A 16809-nucleotide genomic window follows, 5' to 3' on the forward strand; every position below is an offset into this window, starting at 1 on the left:
CCAGTCTGATGTTCCCCATTGTTGTGAATTGGAGAATTCCTAAGCACGCAAGTCCCCAAAACAATCCCACAAAAAGTCGACCAAGGAACTGCCTCCAGTCTACTGCCCAAGTTGTCTGGAGCAGTTCTGGGTTGTACAGAAATCAGGGCAATCTCCTCCTAGCAGTGCCCTCTGGTGGTCCCCATAGACATCAACAGGGCTGCTTTTCCAGACTCCCAACTCCCATGCAACCTTGCAGGTGTCCTAATCAGGTTCAGCCCTGAAGGACACTGCCACCTGTCCTGTGGGGGGAATGAAGTCCAGGTAAGCCAATTTGTCTGGTCCTTCCATTATGGACTCCTGGCCAATGTAGAATCCTGTGCTCCTTCCTGGCACTTACAATACACACACGTTTTGGGATGTGCAAGGAAAACCAATGCACTTCGAGAACAATTCACACAAACTCATAAGAATTAAATCTAGGTTGCTGGTTTCATAAGTCAATGTCATGCCATTTTTTAAGCCTCTTAATCCAGACCAGGGTATTGTTTGGGGGTTTGGGGAGGGGGATGGAGATAATCCCAGTTAGCATAGGGTGCAAGGTAGGGACAATAACCTGGATAGGGTGGCAGTTCATTGTAGGGCAAGCACACACACACACACCAAACACACACTACATGCAATTTAATGTTGCTAATTCACCATAACTTCATGATGTTTTGGGAGAGTGGGAGGAAACCCACCCAGATTAATTCCACACATGGAGGACCCAGGATGCAAACCCTTCTAGTCTTTTTACTGCAGAGGCAGCAGTGCTACCACTGCACCACCATCCCACCCACCCACCCCATAATGGTATTTTTGTAAAAATCACAGATTGTTAAAAATGGATGGCCATCACAGGGAGAACATGGACTGTTCCTCCTGCCGTCTCCTTTTTTCTGTCTCTTTCATCTCATTCCAGCTCCCAATCACCAAGCAGCTATAAAAAGCAACACCAGAGAGTGGCTGCACTCGAGACGAACAATGAAACCGGGAAGAGAATGAAAGCCAGCGATATCAGCTGTCCTCTGCAAACACCTGGGCCTTCAAAGCAGCTTTCTCCTTTTTTTGGTTTCCTTGCATGCTGTAAACAGTTCTGTACTTAACACGCGTCAGGAATCGTTGATTTCACCGGGACGGTGATTGTGATGTTAACGGCCTACCTAAGCGGTGAGGGTCAATTATGTGGATATTTAAAAATGAATATTCTGAAGATGTCATTAATTCTCAAATGAACACCAAGGATACCAAAGCTCCATTAAAAGTGTCTTATATTAATCAAAATTAACAACAACAACAAAAGAATAAACTTAAGATGGAGAAAACTCTCAAATAACCTGACCAAACAGAACTCTTTATGCCCCACTAGGTCAGTCAGATACCCAAAGAGTTTGCTGCCACAACATGTAATGTCAATTAAAAACCCAAATATTGAAATAATTGCTAGAAAACACAAATTGGCAGGAGCAGAAGGAAGACTAGAACAGGGGTCCCCAACTCCGGTCTCGGGGGGCCGCAGTGGCTACAGGTTTTCAATCTAACTCTTTTCTTAATTAGTGAACACTTTTTGCTGCTAATTAAGTCATTTTAACTTTATTTTCATTGACTCGTCTTTTAGGATTTATTCCTCTGAATTGAAACAAATGAGATGTGAAGTTAATGAGCCAAAAGACCACCAGCTAAGTCAGATCCTCAAAGTCCAACCAATTTAACTGCAACCAGTTTTGTAATTAGGAGCTGATTCTTTTTGTTCATTAAACCCATTGTTAATTCATTCCTTGGCTTCTTGGTGCTCTCATTCTGCCGCAGCAGACATTTCCAAAACTGTGGACTTTCTTTTTTTTTTCCTAAGACCACCGGCAAAATGTCTTGTGAACCTGAGCAGATGAACATCACGGAGACCTTTGCTTGTCTTTATTTTCAGATACTGTGTGACTGATGCGGGTTAACTGGTTGTGTGTCGGCTCGTTTTTGTATCTCGTTATTGTTTGGCTACCAAGTAAGGAAAAAAGAAATAATATGGGGAGTCCGATTCCTAAAGAGTAAATCAGTTAAAATGAAGGCAAAAGAAGTTTGTGAGGATTAGGGTTAGTGATCAGCACAAACTGGTCACTGATTAAGAAAAGGGTCAGAACGAAAACCTGCAGCCACAGCGGCCCTCCAGGACTGGAGTTGGAGATGCCTGGTCTAGAAAATCGTCATGCAAGCGCGTTGGAGGACCTCCTCACAGGCTCAATCGAGGTATGTAGTAACACCCCAAGATGAGAGGGGGTGCTACCTCTAACATTGTCTTCTCCTTTTTACCCCACAGCACCAAGAAGCTGCTCACTGAAGACATTTGACCCCGTCCCTACCGCTTCAGCCGCCATAAAACCTCAGGCATCCCGGAAAGCTGCATCATTGATTGGCTACAGCGAACTGCCAGATGGAGCTCCACTAGAAACAAATGCGTTACAATACTTGTTTTCAAAGCCCCATTTACGCGACACACGTCATAGGGTGTTATTTTGTTTCTGTTTTCATTTTCGTTGTCCAGTTTGCACCTCTAACGTTTTTTAGCTGTCTTGAAAACTTGTCATTACCGTCCCCAGCCACAAGAAGAAAACTGAAAATGAAGTCAGAAAACAGGTCTGAGGTCAAGAAACCAGCGAGGACCAGGAGTTAAAAAAAAACAGAAACATAAATGAAAAAATTCCACGTCCAAAACCCAAGCATGTGCTTCATATTCCAAGAGAAGATGAAGTTGCAGGGATAAGGATCTACACCTCCAAGTCAGGTCATGGTTTTCTCTCAGAAAAGAGTGAATCGCTCTCTCTGGGTAAGGTTGTGACAGCTACCCATAGAGTTCAGGTATGTCTGGATCTCACTCACAAATAATAGAAGAAGGAAACGTGAGAATGACAAGTGGACTGGGGTGATGGCATCTGTTCTATGGACAAGGTACTGATCGGTTCTGGTGAAGCAGGAGCCGAGTCTATAGACTTTAAATTGATTTGGGAAAAAGCTCAAGCTTTGAATCTTGATGCTCCCACTGGTTTAACTTATTCTTGTCCATCCAGCCCTCCCCCAACACTGCTAGCCTCTGTGTGGCAAGCAGAGGAGGTTTCTGGAATCCCAACTGCCATCTGCACCCTGTACGACCTACCCATACAATGATATCTAATCACACCTGTGGTCTCTAGCCACCCTCCACTTCCTGGACTGTGTGTCACTGCTGATCAAGTGAGGAGAAAGCTATGAAACCACTGCATGAACAAGACTCAATGGCAAGATGGAATCGTGGAAGCGGTGCAGAACTATAAGTACATGAGTGGTCCATATGAACAACAAACTGGACTGGACTGACAACACCAGAAGGTGTACCAGTGTACACAAAGGGCCAGAGCAGACAGGACTTTGTGTCCCACAGGACACGAGATGGCAGCGAGTCCAGGCTTGGATCCCCAAATGGTGCCCACAAGGCATACCAGGTATTGTAGTCCTGAGGGACAGCATTGTTGGGTCCTGTGAGGGTCACCAGGGAGAGCTGCGGGATTTGGGAGTCCCTAGGGCTCCAACTTCACGTGGAAGTGCTTTGGAGCTGCAGGATCATATCACTGGAAGTACTAACGGGGATTAGATAAGAAGGAGCTGCCTGCCTGGTGTATAAAGCTTGTGAGGAGGAGTGGACGAGGCTGTAATTATACTTAATTGTACTTGTGGCTGTGGTGATGGAAAACGCTTGTCCAAGAAGAGTTTCAAACAATAAGAGAATCTTTTGCCTTTTATAATTGTCTCTGAGCCTGTTTGTGTTTGGAAAGCTGGAGTGCCCCCTGGTGTCCACAATATATATATGTTGTAAGATTTAAATTTGAACCCTGCTCCAGTGTGTACCTGGTATGTGTCTGAGTCTCATATCCTTCTGAGCTTATGCTTAAAAGCTGATGCTGTTATTTTTATTCACTATGATAAAATGTGTTTCCTGTTTTGTACCAAGCTGGATTATACTGTATATATTTATATAGGCCATTGTTCTTTTTTCCTTCTTTTTAAGCGCTCACACAGCTCCCAAAAATAAAAATGAAAAACATACATTCAAAAAGTCACGTACATCATAAACAAACAGGACTATCCATCAAATTGTGGTCATCAAGGTATCAAAATCTGCCATGTCCTGTTAGCGACTAGGTGTAACCAATCATGTTAAAAGTTTTCTGAATTTGTAATGAATTCCTTTTACAGAAAAGTGACCTAAATCAATGAATTGTATAAATATAGCCTCAGGACATTTTTTCCTTTGTAGCAATGTGACTAGCATGTGGCTAACATGTAATACACTTGTTACCTCTTCGAAGGTTTAGATAAAGAATAACGATTGACGCTTTCTCCTGCCTGTGTTTTATTGCTTACATCGGGGGAATTCCAGTTTGGGTGGAGGGGGTTGGGGGTGCCTGTGTGTATTAAATTTTCTTCCACAATGTACAGTATATATGCATATATACATGTGTTGTCACACACGGACAACATTTAAGGGCAGTTTAAGGGCTCTGGTGAAGGTGTTTCTCTTCCAGCACCAGGGCTCGACACTGTGTAATAATGCCTTCTCTTTTCCTTCCTCCACAAACCAAAACATTAACAGGTTTTCCAACCACCCAATGTCAAATCTGGTGTCTGTTCGCCTGGACCCGCCTCTTCGATCGATCGATCGATCGATCGATAGATAGATAGATAGATAGATAGATAGATAGATAGATAGATAGATAGATAGATAGATAGATAGATAGATAGATAGACAGACCACACAAGCTTTAATACCTGCCATGGTCTCAGTGATTTGGAAGAATGTGATGAGCATTGCTGATGGCATTTTACCCAGTGTTCATGTTGCAGATGAATTATGCTGTTTTGTGTATGTTGTGTGTATGTGTTTACCCAATACTTGATACACCCGTGGCACCACTATGTGTGAAAGTGGAAGCAGAATTATACTCAATACATTCACAGCAATGTGTCCATTACCACACATTCACAGCACATTCAAAGCCAGTAAAACCTTCTGTCTTAACCACGCACTCCCAATGCATTGCACACTCACATGAGCTGCTGGTATCGGCCTCCTATTTAAAATAACAATGAAGATGCTGCTGATTGGGCCTTTAATTACATAGGTGGTGCAGACTCGCTCATGCCCAGCCCAAGTGATTTCTACATTTTATCTTGCCATACTCCTCATAGTTGATTAGCATCCAGTATTAAAAAGAGTTAAGCTGAGCAGTCAAGAAATCACAAGGAAATGTACAGGAATAAACAGCATCTATAAGCTAGTAAATAAGATGATTTTTGCATCAGGCCATAATTCATCAGTTCGAAAAATAGCAAGGCAATTTTGTAGAATGGTATTTATTTGATGTCTTTATTTAAAATCCTCAAAGCCGTAAGCAAATAATGAGAGACAACTCGATGGACTAGTCGTTACCTGGAACAACACATTACTCTCGATTATTTACTGCATTGCAGTGTGGGTCAAAAATCAGCAGCTCTAATAGACCATCACTTTAACAGGTCACTCACTTGATGGCTTCACACATATCCAGGCCCATTTTCACACAGTTTTTAGCATGGTTGGGTAGAGATTCTGGTAGGCCAGATACACAGTAGTAGCAGTCTCCTAAAATTTTGATTCTCATGCATTCATTCTCCTGTGATAAGAAACAAAAGCGAAAAAATACATTATTGTCATAACAAGAGTTGTTTTTCATGGCTGTCGGGATGTATTAGACATGGCCTTATAGATTATATCTTATGATTGCCATTGTAGAACTCCCCAGTATGAGCCTGAGAATGTTGCTGAGCACAGACTGCCCTTGTGTGTCCAGTTTGGTGTTTTGCCACTCGGGACCATCACCAGAAGGGAAATGACGTGAAGCAGGGAAACTTCTGTGTTACCCTGAACAGCATTAGAGTTTTTTTTTCTTCCCAGATATATCAACACCACCTGGAAGGTTCTAGTCAATACGTTTTTGCTAAGAAGGCCCACTTCTTTATTGACATTTGACTGTAAAAAAAATGGAACCTGAGAACAATCACTATTATTCACATTTTTAATTTGTTTCCCATGGCAAAGGGATGGGTATAGAGAATGGATCTCTTGATAATTTTGGGATTCCATTTTAGGTAGATTGCTTACCTTTGCGATTTGATCAAACTTGCCGAACAGCTCGTTGAGCATGTGAACCAGCTCCCCTGGTGAACAGTCACTAGCTAGGCGTGTAAATCCCACAATGTCAGCGTACAAAATGCTATTTGAATAGGAGAAAAAAAGAGGAAAAATTAAGAATTACAGGGATTTGATCATTTATTAAGATTGCTGAACCCAGTTATTCTAACACATGGACACAGTTGACCAGTATTAAGGTTTAGCATGGGCTCCATCCCAGACATATGCTTATATTCCTTCACGTTCTTTTTAATTTATTTTCCAATTTGGACTTTTTTAATTATTACTGATATAACTATTCTGTTAATTTAACAATTAGTTGATATGTTTAATGTGTTAATGAGTGCATTTACAGAACCGGGATAAGGCGAGTTTGCTGATCACACTGTCTGCCTACAAATACATCTTCTTTGTGGACACAGTGGGTAACAGTGGGCTTTCACAAAGTTCCTTTCCACATCCTAAAAGTGTTAAATTGCAGAAATAAACTGGCTGACTGTGGCTGTCAGTGTGTGTGCCATGTATGCCATCCTAGGTTGTTTCTCATTTTGTGCCTGTTTAAGTCCTCATAGGTTTCATAACTGACACTAGACAATGGTTGATTGGTGACTCTAAATTGGCTCCACAAATTCTGAAACTGCTCTCAGGAACAACGAGGCCACAGCACTACCCATTGTGCCATTGCTCCTTAATTACCAGAAATATTTATAAAGATGAATGGATAGACAATGATACCTACCCCTTATGGCGTCTGAGGATGAGCCAGTCCTATGGCTGCTCTCTCTGCCACAAGCACAGGGACACACCAAAGCACAAGGCAATCTCGCCGACAGTAAGAGGAGCCTGGAGTAATCATCAAATGAACAAGTCCTACTTGTGCACCAGCTAAGCCACTGGATGGTTATATTACTTTGTGAATGGTAGCATATTTAGGTCATTATTGCAATTTTCTCAGCAGATGTAAAGTACATATTTCAGAGTTGGTGCAGCTGAATTCTTTTAATGATCTGGAAAGCCTTCATCCTTTCATGTTCTATTAATTCAAAGCCTTTAATGTTACTCCGAATACTTTTCATTCTGAGATAATCTAAAAAGGTCTCTTCAAATGAAACCTCCTTTCATAAAAGCCTGTTTAGCAGTCCGGGTTGTTTCAGGAGATGAGATGACTTTTACAAATTATTCTCCAATGTCTGTATTCTTTAATCTCATAGCCTCCGCTTACAATTTCCTTTAAAGGGTTTTAGCACCCTGAGTGTCCTCAGTTAGTCAGAAGGGCTCTTTGACGGGGGGCTCCATTCTACCTGCTGCTTACATAACAGATGTTGGTGTAGAGGTGAATTCTCCTCATTGTTATCATTTTTAGGTTTCCCAAGGTTACACAAATTAGAAACACTTGCCACTTATATACAAACAAATTCCCAGTTTCAGCTTAGTAGCTAATAAGATTCTTGAAAATATTTCATCATGTTGGAATTTAGTAATAGGGTTTCGTACTGTGTTAGACATTACAGATGCAATGAGAAGTCAACTTTACTTGACTTCTCTTTATATTGAAATTTAAAAGTTTATGTTTTATATATCACAAATACATATATATATATATGCACACATTTTTTTCATACTAATAGAAGTATGCTAGTTATGATAAAATAATAATGATGATAGATAGTGTAACGGATGGCCAGGGCCCATGCCTAGCCGGGACGCCCCTTCACCACATCTCCCCCTGGATGCTAGATGGCAGCCTCCCTGGGTTGCAGGCGGTGCCTCGGACTCCCCCAGGGCTTCATGGGGGTTGGAGTTCTGTGCAGCTCTGTGGGGTTCCGCAGGCGCCGCCAGGAGGTGCTGCAGCAGGAGCTGCTGGCCCCTTTTAGGCATTGGTTTCGGAGAACAAGGTTGCCTGGGAGGAATGGTGGTGCCAGAGAGAAAAGAGAAGTGCTTTGTTACTTGTGTGCTTGAAACTGTGTTGTGTCTGTGGGTACAGGCAAGGCGCAGCACATAGATGAAGAAAAATAAAAGTCCTCCCGTGTCCAATCTGTGTCGGGTCGGGCGCTATACAGAGTCCATTTTTACAATAGATGGATAGATACTGCAGCTAGATAGATAGATGTGAAAGGCGCTATATGATAGATAGATAGATAGATAGATAGATAGATAGATAGACAGACAGACAGACAGACAGACACAGATAGATAGATAGATAGATAGATAGATAGATAGATAGATAGATAGATAGATAGATAGATAGATAGATAGATAGGAAAGGTATTCTATACCTAAGCTTGCATGTTTTTGCCAGGTCCGTACGGCGCCATATCAAATTTCCCCAAACGTGTCCATGGTACTTTCGTTCTTTATTTTTAATTGCTCCTCTCTTTCTAATGAAGAAATGTGCAGGCAGCTTCAAACTGTGGGGATGCTTCTCTGCAGTAGGCCTTGGAAAGGCTTGCAAGGGTAAAATGAATATAGCGAAATATAGGGAAATCCTGGTGGAAAACCTGAAGGAGTCTGCAAGAAACTTGCAGCTTGAGAGAAGAACTGTTCTCCAGCAAGACAACACGCCTAAGCATAAAGGCAAAGGTCCGTAGGAATGTGAATGCTCCGGAGCGGCCAAGTCAGAGAGCAGATCTTAATTCAACGGAGAACTTCTGCCTGGACTTGACAAAGGCTGTTCACTCACAATCTCCATGACATCTGAGAAAATTTTGAGAAGTTTTGGAAAGAATGGGAGTAAATGGCAGAGCACACAGACTCCAGGCTGTCTAAGCTGCCATCTACTAAATACTGTCTTGACAAAAGTGAATAGTTTTGAAATGAATTACTTTGTGTTCTACATGGGTAATTCATTTAGACCACTTAGCAGAGATCTGTTTGAACTTTGATCAGTTTAAAAAAAAAAGCCAAATTACATCCACTGTGATTCAATAATATATAACAAGAAAATGTGAAAACCTCCACGACTTCTTTACTGGGTGATCGTCCATGCAGACTCCACACTGGGACAGGGCGTAAGATTCAAACCCAGGACAGTGGATCCATTCAGCAGGACCATTAATCGCTTATTTTGTTGTAATTATTTTATTGCAATGTACTCTCAGTATTTGATCACTGCTTGCTTGAACCTCTCATCTGGTAAGAAATAGCAGAAGTACACAACTGTTTTTGCTTCTTGTCATTCGTTAGCATTACAGTAATAGTTGTGGTAGGTTCACTGAAGAAAAAAAAAAGAGCATTCAAGCGAATTTTCAGGAAATCTTCGAAAAAAACAAACCTACCTGACATTTGTATGCCGTTGCACATAAAGGTTGTGGAAGTTATTTGTGTTTTCCAGCTGACCACAATTAGGGCCCTTCAGCCTCTGAATGATTTCATCTTTCATCACCCTGGCAATGTGGGCTGGAAGCAAAGACAGCAAGAGGCGTTCCTAAAAAACAGAAAGATGGAGACATTAAATAAAATCTCAAGTGCTTGTGACAGGATTTTATGGAAATCAAAGATGATATTTTTAATCTCTTTGAGCTTTATAAATTAAGAAAAACACAGGTTGCTGATGGCTACACCCTAAGGTGATAACTAAAAAGCTCCAGTAGAAAAATAATCAAAGTGAATGGTAGTAACAAGCTGGTGGGGTGGTTAGGATTTTGGGGTGTAAAGAAGCATTTTCTGAGGTGCCACATGAGAGGGTGGGCATCAAACTAAAAGAAGTGGGAATTTACGGTGGGGTGTGTAGGTGGAGGCAGACTTGGCTCAGAGTGTGATGGTGCAAGAAGCCTTATCTGAAATTAGCTGATGTTAGAGTGGTGACCAGCAGGGGGCAGTGCTAGGACTGCTGCTATTTTTAATATATACTGTAGAAAGGATTTGGATAGGAATATAAATAACAAGCTGGTTAAGTTTGCAGATGATACCAAGATATGTGGCTTGGCAGATAATCTTGAATCTGAGGGACTTGGACAGCAGTCAGGTTTAGACAGATTTGTGGCAGATGCAGTTTAATGTCAGTAAATGTAAAGTACTGCACATAGGAAGTAAGAATGTGAGGTCTGAATACACAATGGGAGGTCTGGAAATCGAGAGTCCACCTTATGAGAAGGATTTAGCAGTCATAGTGGACTATCAAGTGTCAGACAGTATTCGAAAACACACCTGTATTATCATAATATTTCCCTCTACTTACCCTTTACCTGTTTTCTTCAAAGGTAAGTATACTCGTCAAGTTCGTTACCGAGTTGGTCTACTGTCGCACTTTAAGATGAACACACGCATACAAACAGAAACTCAACAGTGCCCTATAAATGACACACACACAGCTGGTTAACCTCTAGCACTTTAAGCCACACAAGTGCCTTATAAATAACACAGCCTGTCACTCTCCTAGGACTTCATGAGACTTACTTATTACACTGGTCAACAAGCATTTTGCTATTGGGAGTCTTTCACCTTTACTTTAACAGGTTTCACTTGCTGACTCCAAATCTGAAAACCGTTTTTGTCCAGCACGTCCCGTTTTTTAGTTATGATGTTCCAGGTCTTGGACAACTAGGGTGACTGGAAAGTAAAGGCAGAATAACCGTTTTGATAAAAAACGGTAATTCTACTAGGAATGCCATTGAGGTAAAAGAATTTGCCACACGTTACTAACAGCTGTGAGTTGTTTACCTTGTCATTATTCATTTTTTAATTAGCAGAAAAAATATTTATTACTGATTACCAGGTCTTGACTCTAAAGCATAATGACACAACTCAGACATGACGGTGCAGTAGGTGAAGGTTTTACTGTTTCAGGACATTTCGTTCGTTAGATTCAACATTACTTTGAAAATTTTGTCAAGGCAATGGACAAAAACGGCGATGCATTTAAGAAATACGTTTGGTCTTGAGAAAAGTGAAGACAAAATTAAGGAAGGTGTTTTTGTTGTTCCTGAAATCCATGAACTGATGCTTGACGAAAAGTTCAAAAGGGAACTGAAGCCCACTGAATTAGCAGCATGGGAAGTATTCATGTGGGTTGTCCAGAATTTTCTTGGCAGTCACAGAGCAGAGAGTAATGCTGAGCTTGTGGAGAACCTGCTGAAAGCGTATCAGCTTATGGGAGCCTGAATGTCACTGAAGATGCATTTTTTACATTCTCACCTCAAATGTTTTCCACCAAATCTGGGTGATATCAGCGATGAGCATGTGGAAAGATTTCATCAAGATATAAAGGTGATGGAAAACCAATATCGGGGAAAATTCACTCCGAGCATGATGGGTGACTACTGTTGGTTCTTGCAAAGAGAGACGGATGTGCAGTACAAGCGCAAAAGCGAGTGCCTTGATCAATTTTGGGCACGCTGACCTCACTTTTATATTGCGGTAAATTGACATAAATATACTTTAACATGTCTGTGGTATTGTCTTCTGGTTTGTTTTCAGAATAAACACATCAAAACAATTTTGGTGGGACAGACTCCAAACTCCAGATATCGTGTTGATTTATTATATTGATATTTAAGAGCGTCAAAATGTCAATGATGTGTATTTCAAAAACCTGAGTGCTAGCTTAATTCCGATTTCATATATGAAATCAGTGTAAAAAACCTAATACAGAGCTGCTCTGAAGTTCCTAGTAGCAAACAAAAATTTTTTTTTTGTAGACCAGTGTTATCGGCACGAACAACATACAATGTTGTAATGATATCTCAGACCTAAATATTACTTTTGGTCTACAAGAATACATTTAAACGTACAAAGGCTCAGCACTCTAGACTATAGGCCATTTATCAGCCATGAATACCTTACTTTACGTCCTGTTCCCTACTATTGGGTGGAGCTCTCACCCTCAGCCTTAATAAACCTCGCAGCACAGAGCGTACGGCAAACCTCTGGCTGCACCAGGTGCTCAAAGAAATCTACTTTATTACTTCAATCACTCTAGACATTAAGACAAAGCATAGAAAGTTAAAAGCAGCAGGGTATTTATTACAGGAATAATAATAATACCAGCGGAACAAAGAATAATAGAAAATAGGATCGATAGTAAAGTCTGGATATATATAGTCTTTAGTAAAAGCTCACGAAAAAGTAAAGATGACAAGGATGAATGTCGCAGGTGCCTTGTGATCGAGCACTCGTAGTTGTTTATGAGATGCTTTGACGATGACAAGATGGAAACGGACGTCTTTGTCCCTTTTTCTTCCTCCCTCCTTCCTCACTATATCGCTCCTCAGATGAGGCATATTTATTCTAAAATTCTACCCGGGGATTTTGCAAGATGTGATTGTTAGATATTCTGATTGGCTGACTGTCAATATGAGGAATGAATTCACTGTCTGTTTTCCCAAACAATAAAAAACTTTTTTTTGATGTTCTCTGAGGTGTTGCTATGTCTTCCTTTCCCAGGCTGTAAAATAATTAGACGTCCATCCTTTCTCAGGTTATAAAGTAATTGAAAGCCTGAGCCACCTGCATGTCTTCCTTTCTTTATTGAACAGCTGTTTTAAAAGTAAGGTATAACTGGGAAGACGACATGCTTTGATTTGTCCTGAATATAGTTCATCTGTTGTCTTGAATAAAATATAATGGTAATATAAACCTACATGTACAGATTTTGTACCCCACAACAACACCCTTTCAAATTGGCAAATCAAATATGATTGTTAATGAAATCGTTGTAAGTTTGTTACTTATTTCTTGCTGTATTGCTGTTGATTTCATTTTTATCTTATTGTTTTAAGGTGACCTTGAGTGTTTAGAAAGGCGCCCAATAAATAAGACGTATTGTTATTTTTATTATTATTACACAATCGCAGTTTGGTGCTGTTTTAGACATCCAGTGTGAGTGGAAAATGTGCAACAAGACTGTCTGGAACCAAGAGTCAGTCCACTGTCCTACAGCTAAACATCTAAACATTTTGACCACCATGGTTGTAACACAATGTGAAAAGAACCTGTCTGTGACTTCTTCATTGACAGAATAATTTAATTTTGAAGCAAGAATTAAGAGTTTTGGATGAAAGTTTTGCTTTTGCAGGTGGGCTGCGGTGTTGTGCCATAGCATATGCTGTACACGGTTTTGACAAACATAACGGGAGTTATGAGAATGAGGATGGTGTTTCGAGAAATGAGCCTAAGCAGTCGAGAAAAACTGTAATAAAGTATAAAAAGGCAAGTCATTATTTTTTAAAGTAAAGGTCAAAAAAAAAAAAAAAAACTAAACTAACAACTGGTGGTTTATCATTTTTTTTTTTCAAAGACATTTATTTTAATAAGCTACCCAGACCGGCTGAATTAATTTCCATCGTCTGCCTGGCTCCCTGCAGAGCCTCAGCCCAACTGAGTCAACTCATGAGACATCAATCTTTATAATTCTTTTTAAAAAAAATTAAGGGTAGAAAAGCATGCAACACAAAAGACCGCTTTATTTGTCATCGCTCCATATTAGCTCATTAATAGTCATTTTTCAGAACGCTTGTAATGCAGCTAAAGAAAGATCCCTTTGTTAATCAAATTCAAAAGCATCCCTCTTTTGTGAAGGAAGCCACACTTTTTGCCCCGATGCCGTCTGTCTGAGGATATATTTTAGGCAGCCCAATGACTAGAGCCACGACTGCACTCATGCATGTGGTGTGGAGGATAAGCCGCATCCTCAGTGTTCAAGAAGGCGTAAAGAGCTGCAACTGAGAGAAAATGCACATCTACAGGAACAAGTGTAAATGTGCTAAATGGGTCACATAAGGTTAAATTAAGTAATTGTTTTTAATTTATAGTGTTACATAACATTCTCAAACCTGATTAAATTAGCTTTAAGAACGGTCATACAGGTGAGGGTGAGGGTGAGGGTAGTCTCTGGGCTTGTGTAATTAACGTAATACCACCTCAGGATGGGAGAGGGTGTAGACCAGAAGGTTTGAGAGGCAAGGATAAGTGAAGACATGCCAACTTCTGCACCAAGCACCTAGACAGATTGATATTAAAGGCACTACAGACAGACAGACAGACAGACAGACAGACATGAAAGGGATCACAAATTTATGCACCACCCATGGAACCCAACAGGGCTGTTTGACGGGACTACATCTCCTAGCAAGCCCTGCAGGTGTCCATATGGGTACTGTAGCCCAAGGATGCTGCCATGGGAGCCAATGGTCCCTGCCCATCCATTACACTGGCCTCCTGGCTGTGTAAAGGTCTTTGGTCCATCTCTACCCAGGATGCCAGTGTACCCATTTCCAAGGTGGCATCTGCCAATATTCTGGCTGGGGAAGGAATACCCTTCCATCCTTCTTGGCCATTCAGTATGGTGCCAGGTAAAGGAGTCATGCACCATCCAGGTTGTGACGCCAGCCTCTGCCTGCTGTCCATCACACCTGATATATTTGACACTGTTTCAATGACAAATTCCTCCCTGGATACAAATAAAGTCTAAAATCTATCTAATCTATCTATTATATAGTGCCTCTCAAGCTATCTATTATATACTGTCTCTCATATCTACAGTATCTATCCTTAATGAGCTCAGTAGTCCAGTTGCATCCATTTGCTGGGATTTGTCTAATCCTTAAACAAAATGTTGCCACCTGACAGGGTGCCCACATTGGATTAATTCTTGTCACTTCTTTTCCAGACTCTTACATCAGGTTCTGAGACATGTTGTAAGTGACTCTTCCGACCCCCATTAAGAATGTCTTAAACTCATGACTTCATATCTTAGGACTCGTTAAAAGCTCCTAATACTCAGGGACCTGACACTATTTTTTATCTTTGTCATCTGCTTCACCTTAAGCTTTTGACCTTACGGTGCCAGTTCTGATGCAGATATGCTGTACTGTATGTGAGCCTTATGGCGGTCACACTGAGTTCAGACAATAAAATAATGTAATGCTTTGATGATTCAATCAGCAATAAACAAAAATTCCAATCCAATCCTTTTCTCTTATTTAGTTCAATCAATGTGCCCCTGTTAAAATGCCACACATGTGTCTGGCATCAGTTGCTCTGGCATTTGGAAATGCTGAAATTTACAATGATAAATATGACGTCAAAGAACTCTCACTGACCCCTTCCTACAGCCTTTACAGGAAAATTCAGCATTTACTTTTGCAAGTCAAGGACCACAAATTGTGATGGACTCTTTATAGCGCAGAGCAAGTTTTGGATCTAAGCGTCTTCATTTTAAAAGTTTTAATGGAATTCAAAGTAAATGGTTCACTCAAAAAACAAATACCAATAAAAGTAAAGATTTATGATGATACTCGGACTCCCCGGGTCCATGTAATGGGTGAAGACAGTTTCATGTTATGGTGGATGAAAACAAAAGCCAATCATTTCTGGGAGACAAGAAAAGCAGGACGTTTTGAAACAATGTTCTATTCTTAATCTCTTCTGTTCTCCTCCACCAACATCTCCTTAACATGCAAATAACACAAATCCAATAAAGACCACAGGAGAAAGCAGCCTTCAAGTTAAAGAGCACAAGTAGACGGAGCTGGCCGACTAATAGGGTGCCACGCTGCACAAGGCTTTTCTTATAAGAATGAAGCTAAAGGCCCTGCACTCTCTGGTGTATTTCTGATAAGACGTATTCAAAAGACACCTTGAGTTTCGCTTCTGTTTTCAGGGGGTATTTTCATAAGCACTTGTTTTTTTTGCCATTCTCTTCTTAGGCTGCTCAGCTGACTGGCTTTGTTTTCACCCATTCTATAACAAGAAGGGAACAAGTAGAGGAAAAAAGAATTCATAATGGAATAATGGAAAGGTAAGCCCGAGGCAGAAGTATAGTAGCATCAGCTCCAGAAGATGGAACGATGCAGACAAATACGCTTGGAAGAAAGGGACATTGCTGATCAACTAAACGTATGGGGGTCTTTCGGATAATTCCTCTTCTATGGCAGAGTTGGGGAACTTGTCACAATTTAAGTTGATTTCCATAAAAAGCAGTGGCTGCCAAGTTCATTTGATGGTGATGGAGGTGGGGACCCCTCTTGACGATGGGTTTTTAATTTTAACTGAAAGGTTCCTAAATGCTTTAATCGGAGGATGCAGATAAGAAAATCGATTCCATACTGGGATCCAAGAACACAAATATTAGTATAACTAACAAAATACGCAGCGGAGAAGTAGTGTGTTAAAGAAGTTATGAAAAAGAAAAGGAAACATTTTAAAAATAACATAACATGATTGTCAATGTAATTGTCGTAGGCTTATTTTAGTATTGAGAGTGAATTTGATGATTGTAACGAAAAGGCAGGAGTCTCCAGCAGGAAGACGTGAAGGAAGGCGAACAATAACAGGCTTGAAGTGGTGGAGTAAAGAAGAAGGGAGCAGTGAGCACGACGAACAGCTGAGGAAAGTAAGGAAGCAAGTGAGGAGGCACATGAGTGCGGGATGTCGTTAATGTATATAGGCAGGGAGCCAACCACGTGGTAGGTGCGCGGACAGCGGCTGTGCGGAAAAAGGAAGGGGGACTGGGGGTGACCCTTGTGTGTCTCTGCCATGAAATAAATCCTCTGTTAACGGAAATAAGGAATGAAACCGCCAAAAGGAGAGGTCAGTTCCAAAAGTTCCTTATGACATAATGGTGAGAACCGACAAAAAGAAGACATTATTTTCGA

General features: G+C 40.9%; 1 protein-coding gene across 1 annotated transcript in view; it reads right to left on the minus strand.

Annotated features, from left to right (window-relative positions):
- Nucleotides 1-16809, minus strand: part of LOC114663989 (adenylate cyclase type 2-like) — a 592666-nt gene that overhangs the window by 131019 nt on the left and 444838 nt on the right. Inside the window, 3 exon segments of the mRNA XM_028817967.2 lie at nucleotides 5572-5699; nucleotides 6188-6299; nucleotides 9493-9641. Coding sequence (XP_028673800.2) covers nucleotides 5572-5699; nucleotides 6188-6299; nucleotides 9493-9641 — 389 coding nt within the window.

This window comes from Erpetoichthys calabaricus, chromosome 13 (assembly GCF_900747795.2).
Source record: "Erpetoichthys calabaricus chromosome 13, fErpCal1.3, whole genome shotgun sequence".
Classification (NCBI taxonomy): Eukaryota; Metazoa; Chordata; class Cladistia; order Polypteriformes; family Polypteridae; genus Erpetoichthys; species Erpetoichthys calabaricus.